Source organism: Podarcis raffonei, chromosome 9, assembly GCF_027172205.1.
Source record: "Podarcis raffonei isolate rPodRaf1 chromosome 9, rPodRaf1.pri, whole genome shotgun sequence".
Taxonomy (NCBI): Eukaryota; Metazoa; Chordata; class Lepidosauria; order Squamata; family Lacertidae; genus Podarcis; species Podarcis raffonei.
This window is the reverse complement of record NC_070610.1, coordinates 71,005,403-71,022,294: the sequence shown is the minus strand read 5'-3', so window position 1 is coordinate 71,022,294 and position 16,892 is coordinate 71,005,403. Positions and strand designations below refer to the sequence as shown.

Genomic DNA, 16,892 nt, shown 5'->3' with positions numbered 1-16,892 from the left:
GGCATTGTTTTCTTTATCGGAGAAGACTGAGGCAAAGAAGGCATTGAGGAGTTCAGCCCTTTCTGTGTCCCCTGTTTGCATTTCACCATCTTCTCCTCTGAGTGACCCCACTGTTTCTTTGTTCTTCCTTTTGCTACGAACATACCCATAAAAGCCTTTTTTGTTGCTTTTAACCTCTCTAGCAAGCCTGAGTTCATTCTGTGCTTTAGCTTTTCTGACTTTGTGTCTACACGTGCTGGCTATTTGTTTGAATTCCTCTTTGGTGGTTTCCCCCCTTTTCCATTTTTTGTACACATCCTTTTTTAATCTTAACTCAGTTAAAAGTTCTTTAGATAGCCACCCTGGCTTCTTTAGGCACCTTCCATGTTTCCGTCTCATTGGTATTGCCTGAAGTTGTGCTTTTACTATCTCCCTCTTAACAAACTCCCAGCCATCATGAACTCCCTTTCCTTTTAGTATTACTGTCCATGGGATCTCACCCAGCACTTCCCTAAGTTTTATGAAGTCGGCTTTCTTAAAGTCGAGAAATTGAGTCCTAGTATGCTTGGCTGCTCCTTTCCGCTGTATAGTAAACTTCAGAAGAGCATGATCACTCGCGCCTAATGATCCTTCCACTTCTACCCCACTAACCAGGTCATCAACATTGGTTAGGACCAGATCTAAAATGGCTGTTCCTCTTGTAGCTTCTCCCACTTTCTGGACAATGAAGTTGTCTGCAAGGCCAGTGAGGAATCTGTTTGACCTTATGCTCTTGGCTGAGTTTGACATCCAACAAATATCCGGGTAATTGAAGTCCCCCATTACTACTATCTCCCTTCCTTTTGCATGCTTGGCCATCTGTTCCAGGAAGGCATCATCTATGTCCTCCGTTTGGCTTGGGGATCTATAGTAAACTCCCACAATGAGGTCACTGTTATTCTTCTCTCCCTTAATTTTGACCCAAATGCTCTCACTTTGGCTTTGAGGTTCTAAATCTTGGATCTCTTCACAGGTATACACATCCCTGACATATAACGCCACTCCTCCTCCTTTCTTGTCTGGTCTGTTTCTCTGAAATAGATTGTATCCCTCCATTATTACATTCCAATCGTGGGACTTATCCCACCAGGTTTCAGTGATGCCTATTATGTCATATTTAGTTTGCTGTACCAAGAGCTCAAGCTCATCTTGTTTATTTCCCATACTTTGCGCATTAGTGTACAGACATTGAAGTCCATTAATCATTCCCCCGTGTCTCTTATTTAAGGATTTTTTCCTCCCACCACTAGGTCTGCGTGCTGTTTGCTCCATTCGGTCTATGACATTTGGATGATCATCTTCATCAATTGATAGACTCCTACCTTCAGGAGCACTGTCTCCCTCCCCCACATTAGTCAGTTTAAAGCCCTCCTGATGAGGTTTCTGAGATTTTTTGCAAAAACATTCCTACCAACCGTTGTGAGGTGCAGCCCATCGCTTGCCAGAAGTCCATCTTCAAGAAACTGCATTCCGTGATCTAAGAATCCAAACCGTTCCTGTTTACACCATTTGCGAAGCCAGTTGTTCACTTCCACTATTTTTCCCTCTCTCCCTGGGCCACGTCGTTCAACTGGGAGGACAGATGAGATGACAATTTGTGCACTTAATTGCTTCAATTTCCTGCCCAGAGCCTCGTAATCTCTTTTGATCTTCTGGAGGCTATTGCTTGCAGTGTCATTGGTTCCCACATGAACCAAGAGGAAGGGGTATTTGTCAGTGGGTTTTATGATTCCTTGCAGTCGTTCAGTTACATCTTGGATCTTAGCCCCGGGGAGACAGCACACTTCCCGAGACATCTTGTCAGGCCCACAGATCACTGCTTCTGTTCCCCTCAGTAGGGAATCCCCTATCACCACTACACGCCTCCTCTTAGGTCTGGTCGGGGTTCTTCCATGAGCTGTCCGTTCCAAGGTCGCCTGCACATTCCCTGAAGACTGCCTTTGCTGCTCGTCTTCATATACCTGATCGACTGTAATGAGGGAGAGATCCTCAAATAATGAACCTTCAAATTTAAAGAGACCAACAACTTCCTCTCATTGCTGCACACACAACCCCCATAAAGCAGGTCATGAGAGTGGTCAAAAAGTTTGCATCTGTTATTCCTACAAAAGGCTGTCAAGTACACTACCGGGGCAGAAGATGCTTTCCCCAAGTTAAGCAAGTGAGCCACTCTGTTTAATTTTACCTTTCTTTTGCTCTGTGTGTTTTCTTCTTGACACAGCTGGCACAACTCTAATTTGCCAGGTCCAAGGGGCTGCTCCTAAATAATTGGAAAACGTGTTATCATTTAAACATACAGTTAGGCTTTTTTTTTTTTGCTAGCCTTTTGATGTAGAAGAAGAAGAAGAAGAGTTTGGATTTGATATCCCGCCTTTCACTCCCTTTAAGGAGTCTCAAAGCGGCTAACATTCTCCTTTCTCTTCCTCCCCCACAACAAACACTCTGTTAGGTGAGTGGGGCTGAGAGACTTCAAAGAAGTGTGACTGGCCCAAGGTCACCCAGCAGCTGCAGGTGGAGGAGCGGAGACGCGAACCCGGTTCACCAGATTACGAGACTACCGCTCTTAACCACTACACCACACTGTCTCGTGAATGTTTTGCTTATAATTTGCTGAAGCCCTCCCACTCGGACTTAAATCTCAGATGAGCTGAGTAGGCTCCAAATTCACTACTTCCCTTTCTGAGTTTGTGCGCTTTGAACATTGAAGCAGAACTCATTTGAATTTACCATTTTATAGTAATATTTGTATAGTACTCTGAAGTGGTCAAGCACTTCATACGCATTGGCTAGTTGTGTAATCCTTATCAACAATCCTATAAGGTAAGTCAGTATTATCCCCCATGTTGAAATACATAGAATTCAGGCTCAGTCCCTTTAAGCTGGCAATTCCCAGACTACTTACTACAAAACTAAATTCAGTACTGCTCTGGGTGGCTGGGGCAACCCAGTCAGATGGATGGGCTACAAATAATACAAATATAAGCTTGGACACCAGGGCCAAAAGTTCCAACAAAAGGAATTTTGCACAGACTGGAGTTTCTTCATTAATTTTATGGTTTATCAAAATAATTTTCTAACACCGCTTCTGTTCTCATTGGAGGATAACATGCTTACAACAGGCAGGGGTCCAGAATACAACATTTTAACATTTCACTTAATGCTCAATATATATATACACAAATATTTGGAAATTTACAAAAACAAAAGTAAAACTTCAAATCTACAAGCCAACATTCTAAAACCAACTTCTTGATTTTTGACAAGTAAGTCAAAGACAAAATTACATGTCAGCATCCCAAAACCATCTGCACACCACTCAAGCTACTCAGCCTCTTTAGCAATTCATCATTTTAAATATTTTCCCGCATATTAAAGGCTCTTGGCTATTGACTATTCTAAAATAAGCAACACAGATGACTTACATGCTCCTCTTGCAAGATAGGAGGTGCCCTGGAAGAGAAATAAGACATTAACTTTGAATGTTATTTCATCCACATCTTAACTAATGCAAGCTGGCTATTAAGTTTGTTCTGATTTGTCATAATGGTAATGTGGTCACACACATTCATAATACTTAGATGCTCCAAGCATAAAGTAGGGTTGGTTGTCCGTGCCTCATACCAAGCCTCTATGGGACGCGGGTAGCGCTGTGGGTTAAACCGCAGAGCCTAGGACTTGCCGATCAGAAGGTCGGCGGTTTGAATCCCCGTGACGGGGTGAGCTCCCGTTGCTCGGGCCCTGCTCCTGCCAACCTAGCAGTTCGAAAGCACGTCAAAGTGCAAGTAGATAAATAGGTACCACTCCGGCGGGAAACTAAACAGTGTTTCCGTGTGCTGCTCTGGTTTGCCAGAAGCGGCTTAGTCATGCTGGCCACATGACCCGGAAGCTGTCTGCGGACAAACACTGGCTCCCTCGGCCTATAGAGCGAGATGAGCGCGCAATCCCAGAGTCGGTCACGACTGGACCTAATGGTCAGGGGTCCCTTTGCCTATGATATCTATGCTACCTGAACAGACCCAACAATTTCCCTAAGCTAAAAACCACTGCAATGGCCAAGCAATTTGGAGGGAATCTGGCATCCTGAATCTGGGCGTCCAATGCCCTGTAAGAAAGCAACTGTAAGCTCACAGCAAAGCTCACTCTCCAGATATGCCACCTTCAGCATAACTTATCATGGGATGTTAACTATCCTCCCTAGAGTACTTATCATAGCTGGAACACATGGTAAAAATGGTGTGCAAATATAGTATAATTGAAATTGTCTGGATGACAATTGTCTAAATTCAGCCATTGTTTGCTAGGATGTCCCGCACAAACATCAGATAAAATTTCACGTGTGTGAGTCTACAAGAAGTCATCTTACTAGCTGAAAAACTGGCCACTGAATCATAACCACCAACACCGGTATGATCAAAGAGAATATGAATTGAATATATGGTCCATACTTGCTTGGAAGAACTGTCTGCCCCTCTTTTATTGGTGTTCTCCACAGAGACTCTCCTTCCAGGTGTTTGCTTCCTGCATCCTGTCAGAACAAACAGATACTGAAGGATCAAAGAAGAACACAGAAGAAATAATATCTGCAGTGTCCATTTCCCCTCCACTCAGCAATAGCTGTTAATTTCCTGAACGGCCAGAATCCACAAACTTTTGGCCACCATGAAACTACATACCACTACTAGAAGAACTAGAGATCACTTAAGAAAAAATAACGAGAATTGTGGTAACAGAAATTGCCATGTGTGTGTGTTACTCGGGATATTTGAAGAAGCGTGTGGTTATCGTTCATTTCCTGGCTTGATTTAATGTGCTGGTACTAACCTTTAAAGCCCTGAATGATTTCAGACCAGTTTATTTGAAGGATCACTTGCACACTTATTTAAAATGGGCAACATCCCTTTCTTCTTTGCTGTGACTCCCCCAAATCAGTTTCAGGGGGTCCCCAACCATCTTGGCAGATTAGTGTCCATTCAGCTGCCAGACTATTACTGAAAATCTATGCCTTTCTGGAAAAAGTCCTCCCAATAAGATGAACAATGATAAACTTAAGATTACAATAAAATGTCCTTCTATTTAAATCTCTCTTTTTAAGTAAACAGTGGTGTTTTTAAATATGATTCAGGCAGTACACCCCACCCTCCCTTCACAGCATATCAAATAAAATTACATCAATTAAAAGGAGGGAGTTTCACAGAATACAGGCCATTAATGAGCAGGCTCTGTCCTCTAGTTCTCACGAATTGAACTGATCTTGATTTATTTAAAATTTTTGGAAATTCACAGAACAGCTTATATTAAAATTTCTGTAAGCAGTGCAGAGTCTTAAAAGCCGGCCAGGAGGCAGGGGCATGCACACAACAATTGTACACCCGCATATACCTCTCTTCTTTCTTTTCTTTTTTTTGCTGTAAGCACAAATGCAGAAAAGCAGCAGCTACTCTTATGCATGCAACAAAACAGGCACCTATCGTCACACATGAGGATCGATGGATGATTTGCAGGCTGCTTTTACCTTTTTTACTTTTTTCTACATGCAATTTGCACGTGCACAGGGGAATTTTATCAGCAGCAGTTCAGGGGCCAACCTCCAGGTCACCTGCCCCTTCCCCCCGTCTGTTTTTTTAACTTAAAAAAACCCACACTACTTGCCACGGTGCTAGTGAGACCCTAGCCACTCACCATCTTAATCAACAGGAAGTCAGGCATTAAACGTTGCAGGTCCCATGCTGTGGGACACTTTTCTGGCACCCTCACTTTTGACTTAAAGACATCTCTCGATATAGTTGTTTAAAATATTCTTGAGCAGCCAGTAATGGTAATTCTTTTTCTCTACTGCTTTTAATATTCCTTTAATGTTGTATATTGCTGTACACCACCCTGATTTTTTAATTTTTAAGGGCGGTATATAAAGAGCTTATAAGTAAACAAATAAGTATACTCAAAGTCCTAAATTTACATTTAGACCTACAAATTAGCTAATGCATGTTTGTGCTCTGGGTCTGTGCCCTTTTAAATAACCTAGCAATGTCCATACAGGAAATTCACCAGCTTTGAATCACCTCAAGCTGTTACAGTATACTTATGCTTCACTGTGACCAACAGGGAACACAAACCTCAACAACAGCAACAGTAAAATAAGAAGAATCCTAACAGGTTAAAAAGAGTAACTGAATTAAAGCTACTGTTAAGCACCAAGAAGCAGAAGAAGAACATTACTGTTTTAAATCCGGCCTTCTGGAATCCTTTGCTTTGGCTATGCAAGCTTCTGTTCTCTTGAATTCCAGGGTGGAAATGTGACCATCGCTCTCGCTCCCGTTTCAGTTCCAGTTCCAGCTGGCCCCTGAAGTAGCAGCGTGGAGAGAAAGTGTGTTAAGGACAAGCTGTCATTTACTGACCCGATAAAAAAGGCCACTGAAAGAAGGAAAGGTTTCCTATTTTTTATGCTCCAGATTGAGAATTTCAAAAACGACCCCTCTGAAGAAAACGGCATCGCATCCGAGTCGCACCCTTGGCCCATCCCAATGCCAAACTTTGTAACCCCTCCCTTAGGCATGTAAATGCCTTGCCCTCCTCTGACTCTGCTAGCCTTGCTGGTACCCAGCTAAGCAGCGTGGCATCAGGTTTGCATGCAAAAGGTCCCAGATTCAATCCCCACCATCTCTAAGTGGGGCTGGAAATGGCTCCTGCCTGAAGCCCTAGACAGCCACTGAAGACAACGCTAAGTCAGATGGCCCAATGGTCGGACTCAGTATAAAACAACTTCCTATGTTCCTGCATTGACCAATTTCATTTCATTTTCGCCAGAGCACATAGAATCATAGAATTGTAGAGGTTCCGGGGGTCATCTGGTCCAACGCCTTGCAATGCAAGAATCTCAACTAAGGCATCCATGACAGAATACATCATTATGTACTCAATGTGAACACAGAAAGACATGGGTAAACCCAGAGGCACGTGAGCCATGATTCACCACTGCACACAGGAACAGTGTGCATCAACAGCACTTCCCCTGCATGGAGACTTGCAGGTTCTATGCACAGCTTATGATTTCTCATGTCTCCTGCATGAGCAGGTAGAGGATCAATATTAGCTGTGCACGAGTATCGCAAAGGCCAAGAACATAAGGCATGGTGAATGAGTATGCCCGCTTGTGTGCGCATCATTTAATACATTCACTTGTGGTTCTTCTAAAGTGGCCCACAGATTTGCACACATGGGTGAGAATCCAGGCAAATCTCTAGGCACACAGCACACAAGCCGCTGCTGAAGATGGAGGAGACAACTCTTAAAAGCCATAGGACTTACAGTCATACCTCGGCTCCCAAATCCCTTGGGAGTCGAACATTCCGGCTCCCAAACGATCAAAAACCGGAAGTGTTCCGGTTTTCTTTTCTTTTCTTGGAAGCTCAACAACCGGTATGGCTTCTGCTATTGTTTCTGGCATGCCTGTGCAATCGGGAACCAATCGGAAGCTGCACCTTGGTTTCCGAACCTTTCGGAAGTCGAAAGGGCTTCCAGAATGGATTCCGTTCGACTTCCGAGGTCCGTCTGTACTGACTTACATTGGCTGGCTACACAAATGGGAAGAAGCTCTTCTTCAGCCTTAAGCTTTGAGATAGCTCAGTTGGCAGAGCATGAGACTCTTAATCTCAGGGCTGTGGGTTTGAGCCCCACGTTGGGCAAAAGATTCCTGCATTGCAGGGGTGGGACGAGACGATCCTAGTTTTCCCTTCCAACTCTACAGCTCTACGGTTCTACTGAAAGATGTATGTGGACTTACACAAACAAGAACTTAAGAGTTTGGAAATTTCAAAATGTCACCCTTGTTTTGGAGAGGCTTGCTATGACAACCTGTGAGGAATCCTGCAAAATGCGCAGAACATGCAAAATGTTCCAGCAGAGCTGGAAAAAGGCTGCTCAATAAAATCACACACAAATAAATCAGTTCTGTTCACCGCTGCTTGGTGAGCTGTTCCACCTCCATCTGAAGGCTGTTGATCTTATCCCCAAACTCCTGCTTGAAGAGCCGATTGTCTTCCTCCAGGGACTGACGCGCCTTCTCTGCATGTTGCAATCTGGATTTGAGCCACATGAACTTGTGATAAAAAACAAAAGCCATGGTGGGGAGGAAGACTGAGGTTAAACAATAAATTAAAGAAAAAACTGAGCCCAATGAAAGATGAGAGGAAACGTATGGGAACAGGAAGTGAGAGGGGGAACCAAAAGAAATCTAAAGAAAAATCAAAATGGAGGTGAACCAGGCAGAAGAAACTTCTATTTTCAATTTTTTTTATTCTATAACTACAGTTTACAGTCATTAGATGATAAACATAAAACATCACTTTTATCCATAGTCAAAGCAAATCTCAATTACACAGTATTTGTAAGTCATTTCTTTTAAATTTACGTTACATTGCAGCTTTATACAAGTAATTGGAACTTGCATCATGGGTTACCTACTATATTAAGAAATTAGTGCATTTGTCTGGTCTCTTCCACAACTGTTACATCAGGTTAAACACACATGGATCCAGAGTGGATACAAAGTCGTGGACAAGTATTTAGGCTTCCCAATCTACTTGAGGCATCACTGCAATTGGGGGGGGCAGGGAGAGAAATGCACTTTCACAACAGAGGGGCTGATTTCAGACTGCATGTTTTCACCAGCTATGTGGCATACACTCAGCACAGTGGCCTAACTGTAGGGTGGACAAATAGAGGCAGTCACTCAGCAAAAATTATGGAGCTATCACATATTCCCGTCCACCTCTGAAATACCATCTTCAAACAGACTCAAACGTGATTTAATCAGGCATATGGCACAGTCCTCCATTTACCAGCTCAGGATGCTGAGGGGGCATCACTTCCTTGAAAGAATCCCACTGTCACAAACTCTCAACAGTATGAAGAACTGTATCATGTGCCCAGTTCGACATCCTGACCCTTTCTTGGTGAGTGGCTGGCAGAAGCACAGCAATTCAAGCCAACAGTGTGGAGAAGAGAGGGACAGAGGGGACTGACTCATTAGCAAATCACCGTCAAGATCAATCAGCAAAATAACATTTTCTCTTCCTTAACCAGAACTAAGTCCACCAGACCATTCTCTGAAGGCCTAAGATGGCGACAGCTTCCGCTTCCAACCATTATTCTAAGCTACCATCCTCTGTTCTCACTCAAACTAAGGCATCCTACAGCCAACTAGCAGGAACCAGGTATGACTCTGAAGCATCACTTCAAAGGACATTTTAAACAGAAGGAATTATGGGCTAGAATTCGGAAGCTGTGTATTTGTTCCCTTGCCCTCTCTAAGCATGATAATCATAGCGCAGCCTATGTGAAGCCAGCCAAGTGTCTTTTGCTCATGTGAAAGGTAAATCCTAGCTACAAGAGGGGTGTGGCATTGTAATAATCCTCGCCACCAAATTGGATATTTTAATGAAACATGTTTACTTTAGGATGGAATTTAAATTGGTGCCTAAATAGACATTGCTCCAAATTAACTGGGTACAATTACAAACATGCCACACCAAAGTGTAATTCTTAAGGATTCTTACTTTAAAGGAAAAGAGCAAAACACCTGCTGCTCTGCCAGTTTTACAAGGAATACAAGAGTAAGATTCAGCCCCCTAGATTCTAAAATCAGCCAATTATTCCCCTCCCCCGTCTTTTAAAAAGTCAATTTTCCCCATTTTGCTTGAACACAAAACAGGAGATTTCCAAGGGAGGGAACTTAAAAAAGAACAACAGACTATTTAAAACTATAAAACTAATTTGGACAGCTGGAAGAGTATTGATAATGACTCCCTACACACTAAAGGCTGTTTAGGGACTAGCACAGTGAACTCTTGCAGTCACAAGAAAGACCCCTAATTTAATCCCAAAACAAAAAAATAATGTTATTTTGAGCTCCAGCAAGGTGTTTTCCTATGCTTTCTAGGTTTTAGTCGGTCTTTTGCTAAGTCCCCTGTTTGAACCAAACACTTAGAATCAAAAGTTAACAAGATCAAAAGGCAACTTTAAGCAATAACGATCTAGTTATCGTATGTTGTAACTACTCTGAGTCAATGACTGACCAGCAGTAAAACACTACCAGTTCCATTCATCCTCTTAAACAAGGTAAGAACCATAATGAACTGTTCTGCAAAATACATTATTCCATCTTTCCTAAAAGAGGAAGAGAAGATAACACACACCTATTATGAGAGTCCTTCTAGAAAAGAGAACCACTGTTTATTTTTTAGGGAAATGAAGGCAGAGGTAGAAGGCAATGCAGAAACAAAAAGGGCTTTCCATTTTAAAATATAGCTAGTGACTAGGCGTTGCATCCATGTCACTGGAGGGGGTTGAATGAATATGTCTTTCTCTAATGCAAAAGGGCTGGCATTGGCGCATTGTCTTAGTGCGTCCTTGCACTGCAAAATATTCTGGTTACAGTTTGTTACAATTTTGGTTTGCATTATCTGTTTTGTATTATTACTGCCCTCCTCTGGATATTCCCTTACGTCCCTGTACAGTGGATTATATCAAAATAATGGGGTTGTGGGATCGTTGGAATGGGCAGGTGGGAAAAGACGCCGAACAAGACAATTGTATCTAAATGCAATTGAGAAAAGGTGAAAAGAGCAAGTCCAAGCAGAAACACATTTTGTTCTGCTATAAAGCAAAACAGTGTAATCTCGCCCCGTTTCAGCTGGGGTGGTTGGACGCACAATATCTGTGAACTGGTGCATCCTTTGAGTTGTGTGCTGAGCACACTGTGCATATCAGACCCACTTTCCGTCTACATAAATTGGTGATAAATGCACAGTTGGGGTGGGGGTGGGAAACGTGCAATGCAGACAAGCCTTTGGTAAACAAGGACTAGGCCCTTCTAATGGAAAGTTCTTTCGACGTGAACTTGTCCTGGTCTTGAGATCAAATGGGACAGAAAAGCTAAACGTTAATGGCTTGCAGCAGGCACCCAACTGCTTTAACTTCCATGTGTGTATTTTCTTCATACACTTCACAACAGGGAAACAGAGGGAACTACCTCAGCTTCCCGCGAATCTGAGAATTTTCAGGGGGAAAGCTTCACACTTTTCCAATATCCTGTCAAGAGTAAAAAGCTTGTGCTGTATACACTTGGTATCAATTGTATGTACAGACCCACAAATCTGTTTTTACTTATGATTTTATGGAGTAGGTTCTGGTCAAATCATTTGTAGTTTAGTAAAGTTTAAGCAACAAATAACTAAGGGAAAGAAGATTATAGGCTACCTTTTCTATTTCCAAACAAAACAGATGCTTAAAAAAAAGAAAGAAAAAGAAATCCACCAAATTCCAAGTCAACTTTAGGTGACAACATTTAAGTCTGACATCTAAATTCTCAATCTCTTTTTGCTTTCCCCTCATAACTGAGCTGAGATGTCAAGAGTTGTGAGGCGACCAGCTGCAAAAAAAATGCCTAATGGGGCTTCTGAATCAGTTTGTTTGCTGCACTATTTAAGGTTTTTGCCTGTTTCACCAAATCCTTTTCGCTATATGATGATAAGGAGATGATAAGGGGGAAATGGAGGGAGAGAAGAGGAGGAAATCGACAGCAGAAGAAAACACCAGTTAATTTAACAGGTATCTGACAATATAGTTCAATGTCAATGCTTTTCTTGAAAATACAAACAACAACTATGTATGTGTTAAGAAACCGGTCTTGATTTCCATTCACTAACAGCAGTGGATATAGCGATAGATATTTCAGCATGGCTAAATCTGGTGTATTTGCAAGGTTCAGCGTTCAAACAGGGGCAGCGACACCCTGGTTTGGGGTGGCCCTTCCAAACAAGTTCTCTGGTCTCATCAAGAACCCCTCAATTTTGGCAGCAGCGGTAAAAAAAGGGGGGAGGGATGAAAGTAGGCATGGTTTAAACCTTTCTTCCAAGTCCAGCAACCTGATGGGAATGCAAATCACCCCCTCCCCAGTCATCAGATCAATCATTTGAAGGAGGAGTAGCTTTGTATCTTGTGTATGTATGTGTGAGAGAGAAAAAGAGCATGTTTGTGTGATGTGGCCATATCCATGACTGCCATGCAGTCCTCACTAGGCCAAATTCCTTTTTCCAGGTTACGTATTGGATAATCAGCCCACTTTAACTAACTTCTCACTATACGCAGAGGAGATGGAGGAAATTACTTGTGTCTGCTTCTTCAGGGTAATGCTTTGTAGTGCACCATGTTGAAAATGCTTAACCTCTATTTTCAAATATCCTAAAAATACGTACATTAAGAGTATCTTGAAAAAAAAAACACTCAACTGAAGGCCAGCTTTGTGTTTTGCTTACTAAGCAAGTTTCAATCTTACCTTTGTTCGAGCTGTTTAATGGTAGCAGCCATCTGATTTGTCTTCTCCTCCAAGCGGCTGTTTAGTTCACTCTTCTGTTTCACTCCCAGGTCAGAACTCTAGGAAGGCAAAAAGTCACAACACCATCCTTATTTATTTATGCAGCAGTCACCTGCATCTTGCTGTTGACTGAGTATTGTTGATGCTGAAGTACCAAACTGAGAGAAAGATGCACAAACACTGAATAGTTGCAGTGATTTTAAAATGAAGACCTGGAAAGCCCAGAGGACAAAAAAAGGGAGACACAAGTTCAAGTCCTGTTTCAAGAATAGGCTGAGTGCATGGTCTTTGCCAAATTACACTCCTGGCCACAGTGCCTCACTACAGAATTGGAATTGCAACGACCAGCTTCACAAAGCTGTGCTGAAGTGGCGTAAAGGTAAAGGTACCCCTGACAGTTAAGTCCAGTCGCGAACGACTCTGGGGTTGCAGCGCTCATCTCGCTTTACTGGCCGAGGGAGCCGGCATTTGTCCACAGACAGCTTCCAGGTCATGTGGCCAGCATGACTAAGCTGATTCTGGTGAAATCAGAGCAACGCACGGACACGCCATTTACTTTCCCGCCGGAGAGGTACCTATTTATCTACTTGCACTTTGACGTGCTTTCGAACTGCTAGGTGGGCAGGAGCTGGGACCAAACATTATTGTAAATAATGTAAACATAATGTAAATAATTCACATTATTCTAAATACACTTTGAACATTAGAATTATTGTTTACGGCTAAAATACAGTAAGTTAAATTCGAAGGCTTTAAGATTCTCGACACAAGGTTTACTTCAAGGCTTTTGATCTTATCTACGTGAAGCTTGTGCAAGACTAAATGGTATTACTATAACTATGATTAACCAAATAGGGAGAAGCAACAGGCCCTGAATTCAAATGCTGAGTTATAAGCACTCCATGTGCAACACTGAACCATGGCAGGGAAAAATTAGCAAGAGAGATGGGGGGGGGGGTAAGAGAGAGAGAGAGAGAGAGAGAGAGACAGACAGAGGAAAGAGCGCAAATCCGCCCAGCCCTTTCCCAACCTCTTACTCAGAGGTAAGGTGCAGCTGTTGTGATATCTGCTCCAGCCCAGATAGTTCCATGTGGAGAAATTGTAAAAGGAGCACAGTGCAGGACAGAGATGATGTTAAGTGTCCTTTCACAGAGAAACACACTTAAATTACCCTACAGAGCAGGGCCCAAGATGACTGCTGTCCTACACTATAGCACTATGTTTCTTTCTTATGCCTACAATGCTGCAAGAGTTTAGGGGAGGTAATAACATTTAATCATGCAAGCCAAGTGAGGTTGAGAATGCCGAGGGTCCTCTTCTTGAACTTCAGGCTGACCAAGCATTTGAACCTTGGTGTCTCATATCCAAACCCTGCATATTTTCCACCATAAAGCTAAGAGGAGTGAGTCATTACCTAGCAGCCAACCTGGTCTTGCTTGCTTACCTGCAGCTTGAAGGAAAGTTCGAGTTTTAGGGCCCTGAGATCATCAAGCTGCTGCCTGAGTGCCACCAGTGCATCTTGCTTCTCACAGACATCTTTTTCCAGCATCTTCATGGCCAGTTCCATCTCTTGTCTCATTCCAATCTGCACCTCAAGCTCTTTTTCCACATCCTAAATCACACACACACACATACATTTACAGCATATGGAATCTGGAATATGAAAAATCTACCCACACTGTCCATTCCTCCAGCACAGAAAATGAAAGGTGAATTTTCTATACAAATCCAGAAGAGCAGCAGTGCTAGTTTAGCCCATTGAATGCTACTGAATTTATGGTGAGATGAGCCTTTGTAGGCTCCACCCTACTTTATCAAAGTGATGTTTCTCACATCTGATTAAGCAGAATCCAGCTTACAATGAATGCTGCTTCTCCATTAATATGGGAAAATGTCAGTACAGCATGAGATCCAGGGCTTGTAACAGTCTCTTAGACCTGAGCATTGAGTTGTGCCACCTACCAGCCGCAGCTGTGTTTCTTCCTTTAAGTGTTTCCGTGCTTCACTAAGGGCATGTCCATCTGCAGTTCTGTCTTGCTTGGGTACCTGCTGTTAAATCAGAAAAGCAATGGGGGTTTGTTGTTGTGTTTTTGGTACTCAACAAATATCACAATGATTAAATGATGTAACTTCTGATTTTTCTCTTTTGGCTAAGTTCATGCAAAAACATCATCTTTGGAGAGCAGTGTGGTGTAGTTGTTAAGAGCTATAGAGTCGTAATCTGGTGAACCGGGTTCACTTCCCCACTCCTCCACATGCAGCTGCTGGGTGACCTTGGGCTAGTCACACTTCTCCAAAGTCTCTCAGCCCCACTCACCTCACAGAGTGTTTGTTGTGGGGGAGGAAGGGAAAGGAGAATGTTAGCCGCTTTGAGACTCCTTCGGGTAGTGATAAAGCAGGATATCAAATCCAAACTCTTCTTCCTCTTCTTCTTTGTTAATTTATCTGTGTAGCTACTATGATACCTAAGGCCACACTAATTATTTAAACATCAGTGTGTGTTTTTGATGGATAGCGTACATTCAGATTTTAATGCAAGCAAGTGACAGCACGAGGATCCTTCTGCAACCCAAGTTCTCCAAGGGGAGCTCTATAATTTGGCATGTCAAAACACATACCGGACAGATAACAGTATAACAGAGGCAGAGAACAGGAGAAATAAGGTGCTTTGCAGTAAAATGCCTTCAGGTCCTAGAAAAGTAGGTTGCACTGCGTACAGGCAACTCCATGGCAGTGACGCAGTGGGACATGATCTACCTGCAGTTGCTAGACACACACAAACACACTCTCACAACTGACCTTTCTGTTGGATTCCAAAATATATGAACTTTCTTCTTTGACTCGCTCCATATCCTCTTGCAGTGTTATTATTCTGTTGTTCGCAACAGCAAGCTGTGTGTGTCAATGAGAACAATGCAACAAGTGAAAAAAACAACACTTTTTGTGACTTCTACAGATGCTTTCTTGGTCAAGAGTTAAAATGAACTTGGACTAGGGAAACTGCGGAACTCCTATTGCTTAATGCCAAGACAAATCATGAGAAATCTTAGACATACAAAAGTTGGCCAGTAGAAGATGGCTGTGACGGGTTGCTCAAGAAAGGTGTAGCAACCTCTGGTCCTGACAGTTCTTAATGGCCTCAAACCAAGACCAAAGAAGAACCAAAGCTACCCAGACTTTCATGTTCCCTAAACCTGTGCTGGACTCCCTGATCAGGCCTTTTGGACCACTCTGCCCACAACTTCATAGTCCTGCTTCCTCTAACCTACCATTCCATGTTCATGATTCCTGTCCTTACCAGCATATGCTTTCCTTGGGGTAGGTGTCTGCCAAGTCTTGTACCAAAATAGTCCTTTACCTGACATCTCCAGGCCATAATGTTATTTGTTTGGTTTGTATCACTTACGAGTATAATGTTTGAGAATTACTTCTGAGTAAATACAAATAGGACTGGGGTTTTAGCTGGTCAGCCATCCTGCATTAACTTGCTAAAATATGCATACAATTTGCATACACACAGGAGTTTTGAAGCAAAATGCCTGTTTTCATTTTTACAGGGTTCCATATCTGCCTCAGGACGTGGGTGGCGCTGTGGTCTAAACCACTGAGCCTAGGGCTTGCCGATCGGAAGTTTGGTGGTTCGAATCCCCGCGACGGGGTGAGCTCCCGTTGATCAGTCCCAGCTCCTGCCAACCTAGCAGTTGGAAAGCATGTCAAAGTGCAAGTAGATAAATAGGTACTGCTCGTGCGGAAAGGTAAACAGTGTTTCCATGCGCTGCTCTGGTTCACCAGAAGTGGCTTAGTCATGCTGGCCACATGACCCGGAAAAACTGTCTGCGGACAAATGTCGGCTCCCTTAGCCAGTGAAGTGAGATGAGCGTCGCAACCCCAGAGTCGTTCACGACTGGACTTAACTGTCAGGGGTCCTTTACCTTTACCTTTATATCTGCCTCATGCTCCACTACAAAAGAGGTATTCCCTCCATGTGAGAAAAATTATCAAACATTCAGCCCTAATTAACTTAATGCCTGAAACATATTTCCCTCCCAAACATGAACAAAAAGCACATTTCTTTGATTTCTACCTACCTCCTCAGTAAGTTTAGTATTGGATTTTTCTAAAGCATCAACTTTCGCCTGCAGATTATTGACTGTGGCACTGTGAAATTAAGAGACCTGCAGTAATTATACTGAAATGAAAGAACTCAACATTAACAAACCAAATCTCTTACAGCTCATAATTATATAGGAAAACTACACATTACCTTAAATGTCTGTTCAGCTCTTCCACATAATTTTTCTGGTCCAGAATTGCAGTAATTTGACCATCTCTGGAATTGGGACACAATTAATAATAAGCAATAGCAGCTCAACATTATATATCAAATACATATGAACCAGATGGGGAGGTGGGGGACTCGTTCTATTGTTGTTGTACTTATGAAAAGAAAAAAGACTGAAAGCAACTGTAGTTTAGCAAACATTATAACCCCATTCCATAA

General features: G+C 42.7%; 1 protein-coding gene across 9 annotated transcripts in view; it reads right to left on the bottom strand.

Annotated features, from left to right (window-relative positions):
* The window catches only part of RUFY3 (RUN and FYVE domain containing 3), a 53,379-nt gene that overhangs the window by 3,709 nt on the left and 32,778 nt on the right, over positions 1–16,892 (bottom strand). For 4 of the 9 annotated variants that reach the window (XM_053404384.1, XM_053404385.1, XM_053404386.1 and 1 more), the window contains 11 exons: positions 16,656–16,721; positions 16,480–16,549; positions 15,191–15,283; positions 14,354–14,440; positions 13,836–14,003; positions 12,353–12,450; positions 7,974–8,093; positions 6,235–6,358; positions 4,464–4,543; positions 3,441–3,468; positions 2,204–2,278 (listed from right to left, as the gene is read on the bottom strand). In XM_053404384.1, coding sequence (XP_053260359.1) covers positions 2,204–2,278; positions 3,441–3,468; positions 4,464–4,543; positions 6,235–6,358; positions 7,974–8,093; positions 12,353–12,450; positions 13,836–14,003; positions 14,354–14,440; positions 15,191–15,283; positions 16,480–16,549; positions 16,656–16,721 — 1,009 coding nt within the window. Of the gene's footprint in view, positions 1–2,203; positions 2,279–3,440; positions 3,469–4,463; positions 4,544–6,234; positions 6,359–7,952; positions 8,114–8,290; positions 11,535–12,352; positions 12,451–13,835; positions 14,004–14,353; positions 14,441–15,190; positions 15,284–16,479; positions 16,550–16,655; positions 16,722–16,892 lie in introns of those variants that run through there. The other 5 variants (XM_053404391.1, XM_053404392.1, XM_053404388.1 and 2 more) reach the window with 4 other exon arrangements.